The 21,717-nt window shown below is 45.7% G+C and overlaps 1 protein-coding gene across 2 annotated transcripts in view; it reads left to right on the top strand.

Moving 5' to 3' along the window:
- The window catches only part of AP2A1 (adaptor related protein complex 2 subunit alpha 1), a 38,320-nt gene extending 22,502 nt beyond the window's left edge, over positions 1-15,818 (top strand). Inside the window, exons 13-23 of one of the 2 annotated variants that reach the window (XM_030197970.1) lie at positions 136-367; positions 2,935-3,102; positions 4,050-4,207; positions 5,403-5,477; positions 5,644-5,726; positions 12,693-12,782; positions 12,886-13,009; positions 13,109-13,225; positions 13,521-13,590; positions 13,942-14,076; positions 14,627-15,818. In XM_030197970.1, coding sequence (XP_030053830.1) covers positions 136-367; positions 2,935-3,102; positions 4,050-4,207; positions 5,403-5,477; positions 5,644-5,726; positions 12,693-12,782; positions 12,886-13,009; positions 13,109-13,225; positions 13,521-13,590; positions 13,942-14,076; positions 14,627-14,704 — 1,330 coding nt within the window. In that variant the 3' untranslated portion in view covers positions 14,705-15,818. The remainder of the gene's footprint in view (positions 1-135; positions 368-2,934; positions 3,103-4,049; positions 4,208-5,402; positions 5,478-5,643; positions 5,727-12,692; positions 12,783-12,885; positions 13,010-13,108; positions 13,226-13,520; positions 13,591-13,941; positions 14,077-14,626) is intronic. The other variant, XM_030197971.1, reaches the window with a different exon arrangement.
- Positions 15,819-21,717: the final 5,899 nt, after the last annotated feature.

Below are 21,717 nucleotides of genomic sequence, written 5' to 3'. Positions count from 1 at the left end.
CTGCTATTCCAGAACTGATGCCTCCACTTCACTCCCCCCACACACATACAGCTCTGCCAGTGTACACACACTCTCACATACACATGTTCCTTTACCCCTGCTCTCTAAAGCTTTCTGTTTTTCGGTGTTTTCTAGTCCTCTGGTACAATTTAATCTGCTGCATTCCAAGTTCCACCTGTGCAGCGTGTCCACCCGCGCCCTCTTGCTCTCCACCTACATCAAGTTCATCAACCTTTTTCCTGAGACTAAGCCCACCATCCAGGAGGTACTGCGTTCCGACAGCCAGATTCGTAACTCTGATGTGGAGCTGCAGCAGCGGGCCGTGGAATATCTGAAGCTCAGTTCCATCGCCAGCACAGACGTCCTGGTGAGTGTGCAGAGGAGATGGGGAAATGGAGGTGTAGGCAAGACTGCATCGCTGATGGACAGGGTCATTGGGAGGTGGAATGGACTGAAGGGAAAACGGAGGGAGTGGACCAAGTCACAGATGGACAGAGAAATGTACAAGAAACTGCAAGTGAACCAATTAGCTTGCAAAATCTTTGCACCCTGGTATATCTTCAAAATACAATTCACTTTTCATCCTAACCAGACCAGTCCAGAAAGCATGGGTTATGCCTGTCAGCCAGCAGATGGAGACAGAGACTTAAGAACTATGGGCTCTGCCATATTAGAGAAACTGTGCAGCCACAGCTCACCCGGTATTCTTTGTCTTCAGCAGATAGTGAACCCAGTTGGAGAACTGGTCACCAAGTTGAGCTGTGGTGAATGAAGAGGAATCTAAGCTCCGCCCCTTGGGGGATAGGAGTCCAGATCCTTTTCCTGATTTACCAGCCAGACACTTCAGGGTTTGATTTGACCCCCTTAAAAAAGGATAGATTTGGCTTACTCCTTTCCTCAGAGAGCCTCAGAGGTACTCTTAAGTGGCTGAGAGGGTAATTGCTCAGAAGGGAAATCTTTAATCTTCTCCTTTCCCCTCTCCCCCCCCTCACTTATAATTTGCATGAGGAACAGACCACAGTGTCTCCAGAACTTTGTTTTGGGTGCTAGGAGCAACACCAGGGTTTTATTGCTTCTATTGCAATATTCATGGAGCTGCAGGAGAAGTCGCAAATTGCCTCAGGTCCAGCCTGGTGAGTTTCAAGCGCACCCAGGTGGTGCCGCTTTTTCCTGGTCTTGCTGTCTTTTGTGCTGGGAGTGGTGCAACCTTATTGTCTCACTCCACAGTTCTGCCTTTTTTTTTTTTTTTTTAGATGGACACACTATGTTGCAAGAGGGAGGGAGGGTTTTTAAAGATTCAACCAGGAGACTTATTGACAGGCCTCACCCTTAGTGAAAGATTGCTCTGTTACACCCCATTCATTCTGGACTGGTCTGTTGGGCAATAAGAAAAGGAAAAATGTGTTTTTGTCTGCTAATTATTTCCTTGAGGCCTACCAAACCAGTATAGAGTCACACCCTGGCTTGTGTTCTAGTTGGATCCATTCTCATTCAGAGTTGCATTTTATTTATGTTTGGCCAGTAATAGAGATGTCGATAAGATATTTGGATTCTATCTAGGAATTCATACGGGTAGGTAGGCTGAAGCTTTACTAGCCTCCCTCCCTAATTTGGGGTTGAACTAATGAGCAACTGGTGGCTGAATGGTGCCTTATATAGGGAAGGGCTCACAAAGAACTTGTACTCTGTCTCCATCTGCTGGTAAAAGAGCATAACCCATCTTCAGTGGTCTGGCAGGGCTCAAGGAAAGAAAATTAGCAGATAAGACCAAAATTTCTCCTCGGAATGCATTTCACAGAGACTGATTAAAATATGTGATTTTGTTGGCGACTTCTGTTTTCCTCACCTGCTACGATATGAGGACATTTGTTTCATCAGTTGTGAGGATAGTAGTTATTTTAGTGTGAGTGTGTTAATGGCTCAGCATGTGCTGTTTAAAATGGGGGCATCGCACCTGCTGGACAGCAGTATGGGACAGGATTCCTATCCTCCTAAATGTACATTTGGCTTGTTATTTTTCGTTCAATATGGTTACCTAGCTCGTTTCTCATGAACTGTGTAAACTATTTGGCACATTAATGGCAGCTGCCTTGAAAACAATATTGTTAGAATGGAAAGACAATAGTAAAGTATATTTTATCTTTTGGTGGAATTCCATTTGTCTATTATATAAATATGAAATAAAAATAGCTGAAAAATCAGATTCACTTAAGAAACTTAACAATCATATCCCCCCTCAGCTTGGAGAAGAGATGGCTGAAGGGGGATATGATTGAGGTCTATAAAATCCTGAGTGGTGTAGAACGAGTAAATTGATTTTTTTTTTACTCCTTCCAAAAGTACAAAAACCAGGGAACACTCAATGAAATTACATGGATTTACTTTTAAAACAAATAGGAGGAAACATTTTTCACTTAAAGAATAGTTAAGCTCTGGAACTCGCTGCCAGAGGATGTGGTATCAGCAGTTAGCATATCTGGCTTTAAAAAAGGTTTGGACAAGTTACTGGAGGAAAAGTCCATAGTATGTTTATTGAGATGGACATGGGAGAGAAGCCAGTGCTTACCCTGGGATTGGTACATTGTTTATTTCTGTTTGTTACATCAGAGTACGTATCATAGTGATAATTGTTTTGTTGCTTAAAAATTCAATAAAGATGGTGTGTAGTTAAAAATGGGAGCATTGGGCAGGCGGAGCCCCCTCAGCCTGGCTGGGTTTCTGTATCTGGGTACTGTTACGTGAAGCCTTCTGCACTCAGTACTTTTCATTTGCTTGCTGAGCTGTCTCTGCCCCTCCTCTCCAGCACTCTCATATTCTTTTCTTTTGGATTTGGCTCGGGTCTTTCTAAGTAGTTCGAGGTGATGATATTTGGGCAGAGCAGAGATATCATCCTGTCCCCAGAGGGCTTACAATCCTCTATTCTGTGTCCTACAGGCAACGGTGCTAGAGGAGATGCCGCCCTTCCCTGAGCGAGAGTCCTCAATTCTTGCCAAGCTAAAGAAGAAGAAGGGGCCTGGAGCTGTCAACGAATTGGAAGAAGGCAAGAAAGAGCCAAATTCGGAGCTTAACGGAGGAGTAGAACCCACTGCCAGCAGCACTACGGTATTGTCCTGTACACCACCCTAACACGATTTCCAGGCCCCCATCCTTCCTGCCAGTGGCGTTCCTAGGGTGGCTGACACCCGGGGCGGATCGCCAAAGGACACCTCCCCCCCCCGGGTGCATTTTTACCTGCTGGGGGGGTGCCGTGCGCCTGTCTGCTTCGCTCGTTCCATGCTCCCTCTGCCCCGGAACAGGAAGTAACCTTTTCCGGGGCAGAGGGAGCACGGAACGAGCGGAGCAGACAGGCGCGCGGCACCCCCCCCCCAGCAGCATGCACCCGGGGCGGACCGCTCCCATCGCCCCCCCCCCTTGGTACGCCACTGCTTTCTGCATTGCTCATTCTTTATACTGTGCTTCTGTTGGCTTGGTCCTGTTTTGGGGAGCGTGGTAGGAGTTTGAGGGGGAAATGCTTTGCTTGTATGCTGGCAAGTGGAGGAGTAGCCCAGCGGACTGAGAACCAGAGGAATTGGATTCAGTTCCCACTGGAGCTCCTCGTGACTCTGGGCAAGTCACTTAACCCTCCGTTGCCCCGGATGCAAAATAAGTACCTGTACGTAAACCGCTTTGATTGCAACCACAGAAAGGCAGTATATCAAGTCCCATCCCCTTTTCCAGACTGTCTTGGGTACTCTGTTCCCATGCGTTTTCTGTTTTATGGGCATCACGTACCCGACAGTCTCCTTTCTAAGCCCCTGTTCAGAAACAGTAGGTAGTTCCCTGCCCCGGAGGAAGTGAAGATGAACCAACTTTCCCAAGGTCGCGGGAGAAGCCTTAGTTTTCAGCCACTTCTTTAACCCAAGGCCACCTCTTTACTGCTTGCTTGTGCCTGTCCTGGAGATACCTCTTCCTGTTTGATGCTGGGGTTTGGGGGAGAGCTTTGCCTCTGTGCTGAGTTCTTGCTTTCATGCTAGTAATCTGACGTGTATCTGATGTTGTTTCCCTCTCAGTCAACTCCTTCCCCGTCGGCTGATCTGCTGGGCCTGCGGGCAGCCCCTGTCGTAGGATCCACAGCCCCCGGTGCTGGCAACCTGCTCGTGGACGTTTTCTCGGATACACCCGCTGCCTCCACAGCATTAGCTTCCGAAGATGATGACAATTTTCTCAGGTAAGTGTGTCCTTCATAACCAGGACACACTGCAGCACACAGTGCTGTGGTCATGTCAGTGGACAGTCACGTTCCCTGCTCTGAAGACTTGTGCTCCTTGCTCTGCAGTTCATTCTGCTTGGAACGTTCTGCTCTATGTTGCATCCCTGCAGCCCTTCCCCTCCCCGATGTGACCGTGTGAATCTCAGGGGCATAGCCAGACACCCAATTTTGGGTGTACCTGGGCCCACCCGTGGCTACACCATAGGTGAATCTGCCCTTCCTCTGTCCCTGATGTGATCGTGTGAATCTTCCCCCCTCTCTCTCCCTTCCCCGGTTGCTTTGCCGCTGGTGGGGTTGTGTGAATCTTTCCCCCCACCTCTCCCTCCCTCAATTGCTTTGCCGCTGGTGGGGTTGCCTGACCTCTCTCTTTCGTCTTGCATTGTCTAGATGCATCTTCTGAGAGTCTCGTATAACTGCTAATGCACGCATCCCTGTATTCAGAGTAAGAGTTGATTCTGTGCTGTGCTTGGGAGGGGACAGGGCACAGATAGAGGGACAGAGGTGCCCTTCTGTACCCCCTCCTGACAAATTGGTTCTTGCACACGCCTCTCACAGCAATGTCGGAGCGAGGAGGTGTCAGTCTGCCTCCTGCCAGGCTTCTGCTCACTCCTGTTCACTAGAGAAAGACGCTTTCCCAGTGGGGGTGTCGCCAGCATACTGTGATCCTTTTTAATTTCTTGAACTGATTGTAACACGTGTTAACAGAAAACTTGAGAGGAAGTTTTTTTATCTGGGACGGTGCAGTGAACTGTTGCAACACCCTCAGATTTTTTTTAAACTTCATTTTTTCTGTTTTCCAAACCATGAAACGACTTTACAAGTGGGTGCTGTACATTGCACAGCTGATCCTAAACATCCTTGATTAGACAAATTCTATTACTAGGGATTAGTACCCACCCACCCCAACCCTCTTTCTCTCCCTCTTGTGGCTGTGCACGGTAATGACAAAGTTGCCCCTGCAACATTGTCCAGTTAGAAGAAGATAGCAGATAGCGCGTGCCCTGACCCCTCTGACCCTGTGAGCTGTCTCTGTCGCATGCAGTGAGCACTAGTGGAGTTGGGCTGTGAGATTCACTGTTCTTTCTTTACTTCCCTTCCTTATCTGTCCGTCCCCTTGCTGCTTTCTCCTCATCTGCTGATCTCCTTGTTTCAGCACTGGTGGTGCTGCCGTTGGCGCTTCTGCTTCAGAGGACCTTCCTATCGCTGAGGCCGATGAGCTACTGAACAAGTAAGGGGCCCACCGCATGCACACTGGTGGAGACCCCCCACACTGCGGGGTCTGCAGTGAGGAGGACACACACAGCGTGTGTGTGGCAGGGCAGGGGAAGCGGGTGTGACTGATATCAGGAAGGGGATCTGGGATTGCCTGACCTCTCTCCACATTTCCCTTGCAGGTTCGTGTGCAAGAACAACGGTGTCTTATTTGAGAACCAGCTGCTGCAGATTGGAGTCAAGTCGGAGTTCAGGCAGAACCTTGGTGGGTGTCTGTTCAGCGTCGGGTCTTGTACCTCTGCTTCCACCTGCCTGTTCTCCTCCTTTTAGAAATAGGGAGATTGACTTAGAATAACTGGCTTTCTGTCTTAATAACACGGGGAACGTGGCTTCATGTGATGGATCTGAGCTCACTGTTTCGTGCTCCACTGAGTACATGCAATGTGCTGCTCATATTTCACATTTGAGTCACGTGTCCTACCTGCTGCCCTCCAGAAAGAACCTTTTTCTTCAGTTGTTCTGATTCTCCCCCATCCTTCCCCCTCCATAGATTAGAAAAAGAGCCCCAGGGTTACGTTTCCTGACTGGCCTGCCTCTCAAAAACATTTTAATGAAGAGACGCTTTCCCATTTGGAAAGGACAGAGCGCAGGGCTGCTTCTCATAACACTTATCGCTGGTGCACGTGTAGAGGCAGAGAAGGACCTGGATTCCCTTTTTATCTAACAGAGCAAACAGCAGACCAACAAAGGTAGAAAGTAGGGGCAAGGGCTTTAATTGTGAAACAAAACAGCAAAGTTAAAATCACATATTTGAAAAATAAATAAACACTTAAATAAATCAGTAAAACCAGAACATATTAAAAACTTGCCTATACAGAACATGCAGAAGCCTAAAGTCACACAAAGTAAATTATATTAAAATCATTAACTCCTAACCCCTATTCACTTGTTCAGTACCCATGTCCGTTTTAGCATTCTTGCCTTTGTCCTGTTTGTCTGTCTGGATTAGATTGTAAGCTCTGTCGAGCAGGGACTGTGTCTTCATGTTCAAGTGTACAGCACTGCATACGTCTAGTAGCACTATAGAAACGATTAGTAGTATTCATAGAACTATCTTTTAAATGTTTTGTTGTCATAGAATGATATTTATTTATTTATTTTTAATTCTTTATTTAAGCTTTTACCAAACATAATATTTATGAGTGATAATACACAAAAAGAAATAATAAAATATTCAATACAGAGAAATAATATTCATTATACTAGTATTGCTTACTAATGACCACAATAATTATAGAAATGATCCAAGAAAGATTTAGAAAATACCTTTGCTTAAATAAACATTTCACAAAGTTTAAATCAAATGGGTAGTTACATTCCCAGGTGAGTTACTCCAAGCCTGCTATACAGCGTTGTATAAGTGACTAGACTTGTACATTGACCTCTTCTCTGCTTTTAAGAAAATCTTCCAATTGTTTTGGGTCAAAAAACTGATATTGTTTAGACTGCAAAATTAATCTACAAATACATGGAAATCTCAATGGAAAATTTGCCCCAATTACCAAAGCTCTTGGGCGCAGCAACAGAAACATTTTGCGTCTTTTTTGAGTTTCCCTGGACAAATCCGGGAAAACTCTCACTTTTGATCCCATAAATAATGAATCTAAGTGTCTTAACGAGAGTCTAAGGACTGCATCTCTATCCATTTCCAATGCAAAGGTTGCTAGCAATGTAGTTTTCTGTGTTATAACCTCAAGAGATGACTCTAGGAATGCGGTGAGATTCATTGCACCTTGCCCTTGTAAGTCCACTGATGTTCTAACATCAGTCTGTAAATAATAAGCTCTAGTTAAGGGGGGCAATGAATTCTCAGGCATGCCTAGGACTTCCAATAGATATTTTTTAACCATCTGCGTTGGAGGAACCAGTGGGGACCTCGGAAAATTAATAAATCGCAATGTCAATCTCTTTGATTGGTTCTCCAGGTATTCCAAGCGCCTCAAGGTAAAATTCTTGTCTTTTATCAAGATTTGATCCATAAGTTCAGTTTTCTCCAGTCTTTCAGACAGTTTTTTAACTTCAGATGCTTGGCTTTCACAAGATTTTAACTGAATCAGCGCAGTCTCTGACAAAGCCTTTATTGTCTCCATATTTCTCAGCATTAGATTTTGTAGTGCAGATTGGGTCTTTGAAGTCAAGTCCCAAAGTGACTCCAAAGTCACTACGGCAGGTTTCTCTATCTTTCCCATAATACAAGCCGGTAGGGGGGCTTTGGAAGCTTGTTCCAGGATACTCACAGTCTTCGGTGAGACAACAGGAGCAGCTGTTAACTCTGGTTCTTCCAAGCTGCTCCAGTTCTCCTCTCCCGCAAACTCCCTCCCTGCTCCTCTCGATGTCCTTCGTGGGCCAAGGCAGCAGGGCTTGCTGGGAAGTTCTCCCTTCCGGGTTGTGGGGGCGCCGTACGCTCGACGGGGCTGAGGGAAGCCCCGTCTATGCTGCTGTCCTGCACCAAAGTCTCAGCTCCAGCAGAAGGAGTAAACGCCGACATGGGACCGGGCACCACCGCGAATCGGTTCAGCGTCGTCTGCTGAAGCTGGGGTACTCCCCTCGGGACGGAGGGAACCTCCCGAGTCTTGCCCCGTCTCTTACCCATCTGCAAGATAGGTAAGGCACTCTCAGTAGCGTTCGGTTGGGCCAAGTCTCAGGCACGTCCGTTGACGCTACCTAAACCGTCGCCATCTTGGATCCCTACCATAGAATGATATTTAATTGATAATTATTTACTTATTATACAATTGCTAATTTATTGAACCACCTTTTAGATGTTTTGCTGCTACAGAATGATATTTAATGGATCTTTATTGATCTATATATTAATACTTTTTTTTAGATGTTCTACGTTTATAACTTCAAGTGTTATTATTTAATAGAAAAAGCAGCATTTTAACCAATATTTATTATTTTTAGGTGGCACAATATGTTCTTTAAACTTTTTTTAGTTTGAGTTTTAGTGTTTTACAACTGGCCTCGATTCTGGTGACATTGGAATGCACAAAATGTCTGCTTAACATATTTTTAATGTTTTTGTAGTGATTTTGACAGCGTTTTGAAGTGAGCATTAAATGCTGGATGGAATGTGATCATCAAATTTAAACAACCCCTAGGGAACTTAATCACGATTTTTTAGAGGCTTTTTTTAAACACTTACCCCCCTGTTTACTAAGCCTTGTGGCAAAACTGTGAATGGGCTGTGTTGGCATTAGCTTAGTAAACGGGGATTATTTTGTTGCCCCCCTGTTTACTAAGCCTTGTGGCAAAACTGTGAATGGGCTGTGTTGGCATTAGCTTAGTAAACGGGGATTATTTTGTTGTTTGAACATGACTTTTACCTATTTATAGATGGTCTTTTCATTTATTTTTGGAAGTCCCCTTGGATATTTTGGGGTCTTTTTAGTTTTTGTATTGGGAGATTTGTGACCTCTGACCTGCTCACCACTTTGGAAATAATGCTTGTGTGATTTGCAGCAAGTCTATAAGTAACCTTTGGTAGTATCTTGGAAGGAATTGCTTTTATGTTTTTCATTCTACTGATTTGAACTGATTTGGTAGCTGTGTTTAGAATTCATCTCGATTTTTACTCTAGAGAGAAGTGTGCTTTTGATTTTTACCTCTCTAGGTATGTATGATCAGTAATTGCAGTTTTACACTATGATGGAATATTGTGCCTGTCTGCCACATTCAAGTCTCACTTGTTTTTATGTTTTTATACAGCTCTGCATGGTTCTGATATGATTTTAATATGATTTATTTTGACTTTAGGATTCTGCATGTTTTATATAGGCAAGTTTTTAATATGTTGTGGTTTTATTGATTTATTTACATTTTATATATTGTTTTAAGTATGTGATTTTAATTTTGCTGTTTTGTTTCACAGTTTTGCCTCTTGACGCAGCCTTCTGGTGTAACGTGGCCACATCAGGCATAAGTGTATTTGGTAGAATTAAAGCCCTTTGCCACTGTTGCTCTTCTGTTTGTTCTGTTATGCTTACATTGCAGATCCTCTGCCTCTCTTGTGTTTTCTATCTGCCTCGGTTGATGTGGTCGGTGGAAGGAAGTAGGTTCAGTTTTGAAGTGGTTAATTTAACGCCTGCAGGATTTCTGTGCAGTGTCCCACAGGGGTCTGTGCTTTTCAGCGCTTTTCTTGCCTCACGAGCACCCAGAATCCTTGTATTTGGAGTTCAGATAACATTGTGATCTTGGCACTTATTGAGAAAGATCTGTGATTGGTTCGTGAAGCTGGAAAGCCCTCTGTGATTGATCAAGTGTCGTGTTAAACCTGGCAGTTTATAGTTCCTCCTGCCTGTGCCGGCTCCAATCTCAAAATGGCTGGCACCGAAGGGCTCAGGACTGGAGGTTGCTCCTGTCCCAGTTAGGCTGCTAGATCACCAGGGTTTAAGGTAGGCCTGGTGGGGGTGGATCCAGGAGGGGGATCTGTCTGGTCATGCAGGTGATCAAAGAGAGAAACAGAGGGATAGACACGGCTTCTCCCGGCCTCTATTCTGTCTTTTGCCATCACCTTTTCTACCTGTTTGGCCACCTTAAGATCATCACATAAGATCGACCCCAAGTCCAGCTCCTCTTTCATGCACAAAAATTCTTCACCCTCTAATCTGTACCATCCCCTCGAGGTTTTGCAGCCTAAATGCATGACTCTGCATTTTTTTTTTAGCATTAAAATTTAGCTGTCAAGTTCCGGATGATTCTTCAAGCTTAGCTAGCCCTCCTCATCCTTTCCACACCATCAGAGGTATCTACTGTGTTGCAGATTTTGGTATTATCAGCAAAGAGTCAAACTTAACCATTCAGCCCTTCAGCAATATCGCTGAAGCTTTCAAAGAAGGATTATTGCTGTAAACACAGCTATTAAGCAGAAGTCAAGAAAGTAAAGAAAAAAAACTTTTCTTAGCTACTATAATTAAAAAAAAAAGAAAAAACTTTTGAACTAGAATAAAATTAAACTTCTCTCTCATAAAACTAAACTATATTTATAAAGATTGATCAGCATATCAAAAAATCCATAATTAGGCAAAAAAGTAAGAATGCATAAAACCACTTTCTGGATGGAATACATGGAAGCAGACACAGTTGATAGATGAAACAAAACTTTTATTGTAAAAGCACAGTTAAAAGAATTCCTAACACAGTTGTGTTTTGGCCAGCACGGGCTGCTTCAGTAGCAAAGCATATACTAGTAAAACAATTAAAACTAAACATAATGGTTTATCAGAAATCTAAAAATTATAAACAAATAGAAGTGAAAAGCATTAAACATCCAGTCACAAGGAGAGGGAGGGAGGGCACTTCTAGCAGCATTGGGAAGTCTGTGAGTGAAGAAACTCTTTTAAGCAGCTGCTGGGTTACATGATTTACATACAGCTTAGCACAAGCTGTAACCAGTCAGAAAAGACCTTTAAAAACAGCCCACATTGTATAATTACATAAAAGAAAAAAAAAACATGCATAGGAATGAAATAAATAAAAAATAATCATCCAAAACTATTTAAAACTCCATGCGTTCCACTGTGTGTTCCAGTGACATCATAGGAAACAACATGGCCGCCAAAATGAGAACATGTGAATAACTGCTTTAAAAACCTTCGTTTTATAAGAAAGCGGTGGGAACGTGGGACTATGTTTTTAATTATATAATGTGGATCTGTATGTTTATTATTCATCAGATTATTTAATTGACAGTTTATAATCAAGTTGTTATTATTTATTATGGTCTGGAGGTAGGTGTGGGAAGAGATAAGGGTTGGTGATAGGACTTCAGCAGGGTGTGAGATGCAATGGTTGAAGGTAGATGTGGGAAGGGATATGAGGGTTGTAGTTGGGTGATAGGACCTCAGCAGGGTGTGAGATGCAACGGTTGGAAGTAGATGTGGGAAGGGATGAGGGTTGTAGTTGGGTGGTAGGACCTCAGCAAGGGTGTGAGATGCAATGGTTGTAGGTAGATGTGGGAAGGGATGAGGGTTGTAGTTGGGTGGTAAGACCTCAGCAGGGTGTGAGATGCAACGGTTGGAGGTAGATGTGAGAAGGGATGAGGGTTGTAGTTGGGTGGTAGGACCTCAGCAAGGGTGTGAGATGCAATGGTTGTAGGTAGATGTGGGAAGGGATGAGGGTTGTAGTTGGGTGGTAGGACCTCAGCAGGGTGTGAGATGCAACGGTTGGAGGTAGATGTGAGAAGGGATGAGGGTTGTAGTTGGGTGGTAGGACCTCAGCAGGGTGTGGCAGTACCTCAGCAGGGTGTGAGATGCAACGGTTGGAAGTAGATGTGGGAAGGGTTGAGGGTTGGAGTTGGGTGGTAGGAACTCAGCAGGGTGTGAGATGCAACGGTTGGAAGTAGATGTGGGAAGGGATGAGGGTTGTAGTTGGGTGGTAGGTTGTCAGCAGGGTGTGAGATCCAATGGTTGGAGGTAGATGTTGGAAGGGATGAGGGTTGTAGTTGGGTGATAGGACCTCAGCAGGGTGTGAGATGCAACGGTTGGAAGTAGATGTGGGAAGGGTTGAGGGTTGGAGTTGGGTGGTAGGAACTCAGCAGGGTGTGAGATGCAACGGTTGGAAGTAGATGTGGGAAGGGATGAGGGTTGTAGTTGGGTGGTAGGACCTCAACAGGGTGTGAGATCCAATGGTTGGAGGTAGATGTTGGAAGGGATGAGGGTTGTAGTTGGGTGATAGGACCTCAGCAGGGTGTGAGATGCAATGGTTGGAGGTAGATGTGGGAAGGGATGAGGGTTGTAGTTGGGTGATAGGACCTCAGCAGGGTGTGAGATGCAACGGTTAGAAGTAGATGTGGGAAGGGATGAGGGTTGTAGTTGGGTGATCGGACCTCAGCAGGGTGTGAGATGCAACGGTTGGAAGTAGATGTGGGAAGGGGTGAGGGTTGTAGTTGGATGGTAGGACCTCAGCAGGGTGTGAGATGCAACGGTTGGAAGCAGATGTGGGAAGGGATGAGGGTTGTAGTTGGGTGGTAGGACCTCAGCAGGGTGTGAGATCCAATGGTTGGAGGTAGGTGTGGGAAGGGATGAGGATTGTAGTTAGGACCTCAGCAGGGTGTGAGATCCAATGGTTGGAGGTAGGTGTGGGAAGGGATGAAGGTTGGAGTGAAGTAATGTATTTCAGATATTCTTCTCTTGGTTTTGTTTTCTCCTGTTTCTCTCTCTCTTTACAGGACGTATGTACTTGTTCTATGGGAATAAAACATCAGTGCAGTTCCAGAGTTTCACTCCAACAGTCACATATCCTGGAGATCTTCAGAGCCATATCCTTTTCCAGCCCAAGGAATTGTCCTGTCCTTCCCCTGTATCCTTTCTTTTATTCTCCCTCCTCTCAAGCTTAAGCCCTTCCTTAATGAGTTTCCCTACAGTTGAATTTACAGACGAAACCGGTACATCCCATCGTAGAAGGTGGGGCTCAGGTTCAGCAGGTGCTTAACATTGAGTGTCTGGAGGATTTTGAGGAAGCCCCTCTCATCAACATAAAATTTCGGTGAGTCCTCCTGTGCTCTGTGTGTGACTGACAGATAGCTACACATGTTCCCTTGTCTTCTAAATCCTGTGTCACACACCCCTGTTCTCCATCCTGCAGATATGGAGGAACATTGCAAAATATTACCCTCAAGCTGCCAATAACCATCAACAAGTTCTTCCAGGCTACAGAGATGCCGTCCCAGGACTTTTTCCAGCGTTGGAAGCAGTTGTGCCTGTGCGTACCCCCACAGAAAGAGAGGAGGGGGAAGAAGGGGATGTTAGAGAGTGACACAGCTGGGGGTGGGGTGTATGTGGGATGAGATGTTTGGGAGAGACACAGGTGGGTTGGGGAGTACATGAGATGGGGTTTTGGGCAGTGACATGGTTGGGGGTGTACATGAGATGGGATGTTGGGGAGTAGCACAGTTGGGGGGGGGGGGGGTACACATGGAATGAGATATTGGGCTGTGATGAGGATGGGAGAGAGATTCAGATGGCTTTTCATAGGCTTTTATTTTCTCTCATGATAGTCCACAGCAGGAAGCACAGAAGATTTTTAAGGCCAGTCACCTGATGGATTCAGAGGTCACAAAAGCAAAGGTAGGGTCTGATGGGGCGAACAGTGATCTCTTTCCAGAGTCATCCCATGTATGGGCTCAGTGCTGTGCTCTTCCTTTGCTATCACCAGAGGATAGATCGTCTCTATATCTCTTAGGGGGCATTGGCCTTGATCTTTACTTCATCCTCCTCCTCCTCATGCTGCTTCTTTTGGCCTTGTGCCTCTCTCTGCCTCATCCCCATAGTAAAGACCTCTCCCTACCTTGGTCCGAAGTATATGTCAGCCTTTGGTTTGGACCCCACAGCGGGGGCCTCTCTCTACTTTGGGCCTTTGGTCAGAATGTCTCTGTTTTGATTTTTTGTAGTGATTTTCCACCTTTTCTGTCCTCCTAGCTGCTCGGTTTTGGTTCGGCACTGTTGGAAAACGTGGACCCAAATCCAGATAACTATGTGGGTGCAGGAATCATCCAGACCAAGTCCGTGCAGGTGGGGTGTCTGCTGCGCCTGGAGCCCAACCACCAAGCACAGGTACGGGGGTAACCACACTTCATATGTGCTCCCCAGCCGATCATATTAAGTACATAAATATTGCCACACTGGGACAGACCAAAGGTCCATCCAGCCCAGCATCCTGTTTCCAACAGTGGCCAATCCAGGTCACAAAGTTCAGTACATTTTATGCAGCTTATCCCAGAAATAAGCAGTGGAATTTTCCCAAGTCCATTTTAATAATGTTCTATGGACTTTTCCTTTAGGAAGCCATCCAGACCTTTTTAAAACCCTGCTAAGCTAACCGCCTTTACCACATTCTCTGGCAACGAATTCCAGAGTTTAATTACACGCTGGCTGTATCCCACCACTGTTCCGAGCACAGGTACAAGAGTAACCACGTTTCATATCTGTTCCCGAGTCAGCTCTATCCCACCAGTGTGCACTTCTCGTGGCTCCCCAGTGTTTTGTATCCGACTCGGATGCCTTATTTAGCTCTGTGAGGTCAGAGCAGCTTCTGTTTCTATGTGCCAGGCTGCTGCAGAGGACTCTGGCCTAGCTGACCAGCTCTTCTTGCCCCTCTTTGCAGATGTATCGTCTGACACTTCGCACCAGCAAGGAAAGTGTGTCCAGACAGCTGTGCAAACTCTTGGCGCAACAGTTCTGAACATCGCAACCAACACTACCCAGGCAGAGAGCGTCGGAGCACCTCGTGTGAGCGTGAATGGCAGTGCGAACGTCTAATCTATGCACATTGTGTACACGTGTGGGTGGGTGTGTCCAGTGTGGTCCGAGAGATGCTGTTAATATTATTGTACTGAGATTACATTGCTGATGTTTCTCCTCCCTTTTCATACTCATCAGACCAAGGGCAGGAAGGGAAAGCGAGGAGAGGGCTTCCGGCCCAACACATTCCTCAGCTGGTGCCATGGTATTAGTGCTTTACCGAGGCGCTAGAGACTGTGACATTTTAAAAGGAGAGTTCTCATGCCCTGACCCAGCCAGGACACAGCGGATGGCCTTCCTCGCATGCAGAAAGCCAGGAGCAGCACTGGCCTGTGCCAAGGATTGAAGGACTGGGAAATTTACTGATGGTAGAGTTGTTTTACATGAGCTGTGGAGGGCGAGTGTGTGTGGAGGAATGAGCCAGGGTAAAGTCCTGCGAAGCAAGGTTTCGTTGCCCTCAGGAATGGTGTGCAGTGCCCTCATTTTCTTGTGTGTGTGTGCTTCTGTGTTTATCTCTCCTGCCTCCCTTTCCCTACCCCAGCCCCCCCTCCCCCCTTGGCCTCTTGGGAGTCAGCTAGGATCTGGCTTATATCACTTCAGGCCCCTCAGGCAGCTAAAACCTGAAAAAAGTTTCCCCTTCTTCCTTCCCCACCCATGGAGCCTTTAACCCCACCCTGAAGCAACAGCATGGGCTCCTTTGCTCCAGATCCAGCGTAATCTTACCTGCTTCCTGCTCTCTCCCCACCTCCAGGCCTCGTCCCCGTTCCTTCCGTGCTGCAGCTGGTATCTTTTAGGATGGTTTTTGTAATTGGTGAGTTTTAAATTGTGCCCTGCTGCTTTTGCTCTTGTGCCAGTACGCCGTGAACCCCCGTGTCTGTGTGTCTTTCTGTCCTCTGCATGCGTTTCTAGACTCATACCTGTGCTGGAAGCTTATCTCGATCCCTCCATCGTGGCAGGGCCTCTCAATTTTATACATTCTTGTCATTCCTGCAGAAAAAAAAAAAAACCCACCACAATATTATTTCTGGATTAAAAGGAAGAGCCATTTCTCTTTGGTCTTCTGTTTTTTTTTTTTTGTTTGGTGGGGGAGGAATGGGGATGACCTTGTTAAGCCTGACCACTGCTGGAAAGTGGGTACGGCCAAAATCTGGCTGAACGAGCTGAGAGGAATTAAAGGTGAGAGTGGAAGGCTGATAAGGCTTACAAATTCATTATAGTACTGTAGCAGCTGTACAAGCAGTAGGAAAGCTGTTTCTCTCCCTTAGAACAGAAGTTCTGCCACATGGAGGGGCATAATCGAAAGGGACGCCCAAGTTTTGCTGAGGACGTCCTCGCAAAACGACATGGTGGAGGGGCGGGGAAACCCATATTATCGAAACAAGATGGACATCCATCTTTCGTTTTGATAATATGGTCATGGACACCGAAATCTTGAAATTTAGGTCGTCCTTAGAGATGGTTGTCCCTAGACTTGGTCGGTTCTGATTTTCGGCGATAATGGAAACCAAGTACGCCCATCTCAGAAATGACCAAATGCAAGCCCTTTGGTCTTGGGAGGAGCCAGCATTCGTAGGGGGCACTGCAGTGGACTTAATAAATTGCTCCCAGGAACATAGCTCCCTTACCTTGTGTGCTGAGCCTCCCCAAAACCCACCACTCACCACTGTACACCACTACCATAGCCCCTAGGGGTGAAGGGGGGGCACCTAGATGTGGCTATAGTGGGGTTTTGGTGGTTTTTGGAGGGCTCACATTTACCACCACAAGTGTAACAGGTAGGGGGGGATGGGCCTGGGTCCGCCTACCTGAAGTGCATTGCACCCACTAAAACTGCTCCAGGTACCTGCATACTGCCGTCATGGACCTGAGTATGACGTTTGAGGCTGCCACAAAAGATTTTTAAAGATATTTTTTGAGGGTGGGAAGGGGTTAGTAACCACTGGGGGAGTAAGGGGAGGTCATCCCCGATTCTCTCTGGTGGTCATTTGGTCAGTTCAGGCACCATTTTGTGACATGGTCGTAAGAAAAACAGGACCAGGTAAAGTCATCCAAGTGCTCGTCAGGGACGCCCTTTTTTTTCCATTATGGGTTGAGGACGCCCATGTGTTAGGCACGCCCAAGTCCCGCCTTTGCTACGCCTCCGATACGCCCCCGTGAACTTTGGTCGTCCCCGCGATGGAAAGCAGTTGGGGATGCCCAAAACTGGCTTTCGATTATGCCGATTTGGGGGACCCTGTGAGAAGGACGCCCATCTTCCGATTTGTGTTGAAAGATGGGCGTCCTCTTTCGAAAATGAGCCTGATAGGTTCCAAATGACTCTTCTGATGACCTCTTCATGGTGCATTATGGAAGCTGCACTGCTGGATTCAGTGTGTAGAAATCAGGGATTATGACTCCCACACTGTCTTGGGGGTAACTTGGCAGCTCTGTTCAGGGCTCTTCCAGCCCAGCATCCTATCTCTGACAGTGGCTAGTCTGGGTCCTTGGCAGAACTGGCATATTGTAAGAACTTAAGAGTAGCCGTACTGGGTCAGACCAGTGGTCCATATAGCCTAGTATCCTCTTTTCAACAGTGGCCAATCCAGATCACAAGTACCTGCCAGAAACCCACTTAGTAGCAACATGCTACCGATCCCAGGGCAAGCAGTTGCTTCCCCATGTCTGTCTCATGGACTTTTCCTCCAGGAACTTGTCCAAACGTTTTTTAAACCCAGGTATGCTAACTGCTTGTCTTACATCCTCCAGCAAAGAGTTCCAAATCTTAACTGTTCGTTGAGTGAAAAAAATATTTCCTCCTATTTGTTTTAAAAGTATTTCCATGTAAATTTCTCAAGTGTCCCCTGGTCTTTGTACTTTTGGAACAGGTAAAAAATTAACTTCTACTTGGTGTACACCACTCAGGATTTTGTACACCTCAATTATATCCCACCTCATCGATCTCTTTTCCAAGCTGAAGAGCCCTAAGCTCTTTAACCTTTCCTCATATGAGAGGAGTTCCATCCCCTTTATCATTTTGGTCGCTCTTCTTTGAATCTTTTCTAATTCCGCTATATCTTTTTTGAGATAATGGTAACCGAATTGAATGCAATACTCCAGGTGAGGTTGTACCACTCAAGCAATAAGAACATAACAGCCATGCTGGGTCAGGCCAACGGTCCATCCAGCACCAGAATCCTGCTTCCAATAGTGGCCAATCCAGATCACAAGTACCTGGCAGAAACCCAATTAGCAGCACCATTCCATGCTACCAATCCCAGGACAATCGGTGGCTTCCCCCCATGCCCATCTCAATAACAGACTATGGACTTCAAGTCCAGGAAGTTGTCCAAACTTTTTTTTTTTAAACCCAGATACGCTAACTGCTGTTATCACATTCTCTGTTAGCAAGTATTTATTTATTTATGGCATTTATATCCCACACTTTCCCGCCCATGGGCAGGCTCAATGTGGCTTACATTAGTTCAAAAAGGCTAACAGCAGTATAGAAAGACACATCAATCTAGTAATAAACAGACACATTAAGGGCGAAGCAGTCGGTGGGGAGAGACGGAGAGAAGAGAGAGAGGTGGTAAGGAATTTAATACGGTCACATAACAGTAACAGGTCAGAAAACACTAGGGCAGTGCGAGGCTGCAGCGTAAGCTTTCCTGAATAAAGCGGTCTTCAATGATATTCTGAAAGCCTGTTGTTCGGAGGTAGCTTTAACTGAGTTGGGCAAACCATTCCACAAACGTGCGGGTTTTATACTTGAGGCCACTACACGAGGGGTAGTGGAGATGTAAGTAGGATCGGGAAGATTTGCACAAATTCCTCGGTGGTAAAATGATAAGATTATCCATATAAGCTGGAGCTTCACCGTAAAGGATTTTGTGCACCAGGGCACAAATTTTAAATGTTATATGATCCTTAACAGGTAACCAGTGCAGTTTTTCACGTAATGGTCTGGAGCTGACGAACTTCGATTTACCATAGATCAATCTTGCAGCGGTGTTTTGGGCAGTCTGTAATTTTTTTTTTTTTTAATTTATAGAAGTCTTTATTAGATGTCATTAAGACAAAGCAAACCAAGAACAATGCACTACATTTCACACCATAACAATTCTGTAGTGAATATATCAAAATACCTTACAATGGCAAAAGATAACAGCACTATTCTATCGTCCAATATTACTTCAGGATTTAACAGTTTTTAAAATTATAAGATCCCTATTCTACTACCCTATGAGTCCTTAATCCCCCCTTCCCCCGCCCTCCACCCCTGCCTCCCCCCCTCCCACCCTTGCAATTCAATCAACCAATTATCCAGAACAAGCATTCAAAAAAGATCTCCACACATTTTCCCACTTTGGCAGGGTTTTCTTTTTTACTGCCGTCAGTCTCTCCATCTCACATATATAATGCACCTTTGTAATCCAACCCACCAATGAGGGTACTAGCGGGGATTTCCAACTTCTTGCCAGGTTTATACGAGCTGCCTGCAGGACCCCTCTCATCATAAACCATTGGTTACCCGTTAAGCCCATGGGTCTCTGGCCCAGCAAGAAAATTAAGGGATGCCACTGCACAGATCTGCCTAGCCAGGTTTGAAGACGAAATCGAACTCAGGTTTGAAGACGAAATCGAACTCAGGTTTGAAGACGAAATCGAACTCAGGTTTGAAGACGAAATCGAACTACAGTCTGTAATTTTTTAAGAAGTAGTTCCATACACCCTGCATAGATACCATTGCAGTAATCAAGATGACTCAGAACAAGAGACTGCCCTAAATTGCAGAATACTTCTCTAGGGAAAAAGGTTTTACATGTTTCAGTTTCCAAAGAGAGAAGAACACCTTTTTGACGGCTGCATTAGTGTGTTCTACCAGAGTTAGATTTCTGTCAAGTATTACTCCTAGAATTTTCAGAGACGCAGAGATTGGCAGGTCAAGCCCAGGTGCAGTTAAGGTGGTAGGATTGTACTTGGTGTAAGGTGATGTGAGTAGAAGGCAATGAGTTTTCTCTGTGTCGAGCTCCAATTTAAAGGAGTTCCCCCAGGCACGTACAGTTTGTAATCCAAGACAGATGGTGGCAGCTATTTCAGCTAAGTCTTTTTTGAAAGGAACGTAGATGGCGATGTCATCCGCGTAAGTACCATAGCTTAACTAGTTGTTGAGCGAAAAAATATTTCCATATTCCTAGGCAAAGTGAAAGAGCCAAGTTGCTCTTCCTCTGCATAAATAAACCTCAGCCTATACTCATTCTCTGGCTGAGACAAGGGTGCCTGTCTCTAACTGTTCTTGTGGCTGTTGCCGGGATTTGAGCCCAGAGTGACCATCACTGTGCAACATTTAGAGAAGTCTGGTGGGTTGTGACATTTGGGATGGTGCTGGTCTGCAGGTCCTGCCAGTTCTGAGGGGAGACTGAAGTCAGATTGTCCAGTGGGGTCTGGGGTAGAGGCAGACCAAATTTCAGTTTCATATGGCCTAGCCCCAAATCCTTTTTCTGCCTAGTTTCGGCTTTGGCTGAAAGGTTGCTTTAATTTTTGGCCACTTTATTTTTTCAGCCAAAAATGGCCATATGTTTAAAGTGGAAGCTGAAAATTTGTGCTTTGTCCCATTTGTCTCCCACCCCCCACCCCGGGGCCTATTTTACAATCCCTGGGGGTGTAGGTGGGTCAGGAGCAATCCTGCCCATTCCAGCTCTGCTCTGAAAATGGCTGCTGCAACTGGGGCATCGCTCCTGCCCTGACTACATCACTAGACCATCATGGATTGTAAGGTAGTCCGAGGGGGTGGGGGGCTGCTGTTTGCAGTCTTTTTTTTTTTGTACTGTGATTGCAAGTAATGCAGTTAGGATCTTGCACAATAATGTATATAGTAAATCGAGTGCCCCGAATACTGTAAATACTTTTGATAGAAAAGTTTAGCAGGAATTTGTCTGTAAATTTGGGATGATCAGCTCCTTAGGAATTAGCCTCTCTGTGAAGTAATGATGTCAGCTGGCACTCTGAGTGTGATGCAAAATCAGCTACTGTAAAAACACCCTGTGTGCAGAAGCTATTTTGCTTGGAGGTAAAATATGGTCTTTCATTATTTAAATTATTATATTCTGACTTGGATACTGTGGGTTTAGCAGAAAGATGCAGACTGCAGATTCTGACAATCCCCAGTAGCCCTCACTGGTTCACATTCACACAACCAAACTTGAGGTTTCAATTTCTGCAGTTTCGGCCAAAAGCCTTCACACACTTTTGCTGGCAATCTTAGTTTTGGCTGGCCTCTAGTCTAAGGCTTTGTGTCCTGGCTGGTACAGCTAAAGTAGAGGAGCAAAATCACCTATAGGGGCCATGTCCTATCGGAACCTCAATCTACGACAGCTGTCACACACTGACCCTGATGTAACTCAATGATGTAACTGTGGCTATCACACAAGTTTTGGTCATTGATTATATCAAAAACACTGCTTGAGCTTAGCATTCCCATTATCACTCTGTAGGGAACACACAAAGAATATCATGTTTAAAGATACACACACCAGACCTTCCTGTGCTATCCATCGCTAGCCCAGGACTGTGTTATCAGGAAGGGCTTCTCTTTACTCAGTATCCATCGTTTAATGGCATAGTGCAGACAGGGCAATGGCCCTGCAGAGTGCTTAAACTGCAGCTAAGAGTTCTTAGGCTGTATATTTAGAATAGAAGGGCTTTGCACCTGTTGCCATAAGTTAAAAGAATCTCCCATCTGACACCCCAGGGTAAGCAGATGGAATTGGGAGGCAGCCTCTGTACCTGAGTTATTGCCCCCTGTCCATCCCACACCCCCTGATATGTACAGGTTGCCAGGTGGAAATTTTTTTTTCCCACCCAATCCAGCCTAAAAACAGCCCAAAACCCGCCCAAACTCAAACCCCGCCCCTGACACCCCCACCCCTGCGTCATCACCCCGCCCCCGCCGTCATCAACCCCGCCCTCGCTGTC

The sequence above is a fragment of the Microcaecilia unicolor genome, chromosome 3 (assembly GCF_901765095.1).
Source record: "Microcaecilia unicolor chromosome 3, aMicUni1.1, whole genome shotgun sequence".
Lineage (NCBI taxonomy): Eukaryota > Metazoa > Chordata > Amphibia > Gymnophiona > Siphonopidae > Microcaecilia > Microcaecilia unicolor.
The sequence above is the reverse complement of the archived record's forward strand: the minus strand, read 5'-3'. Positions and strand labels throughout refer to the sequence as shown.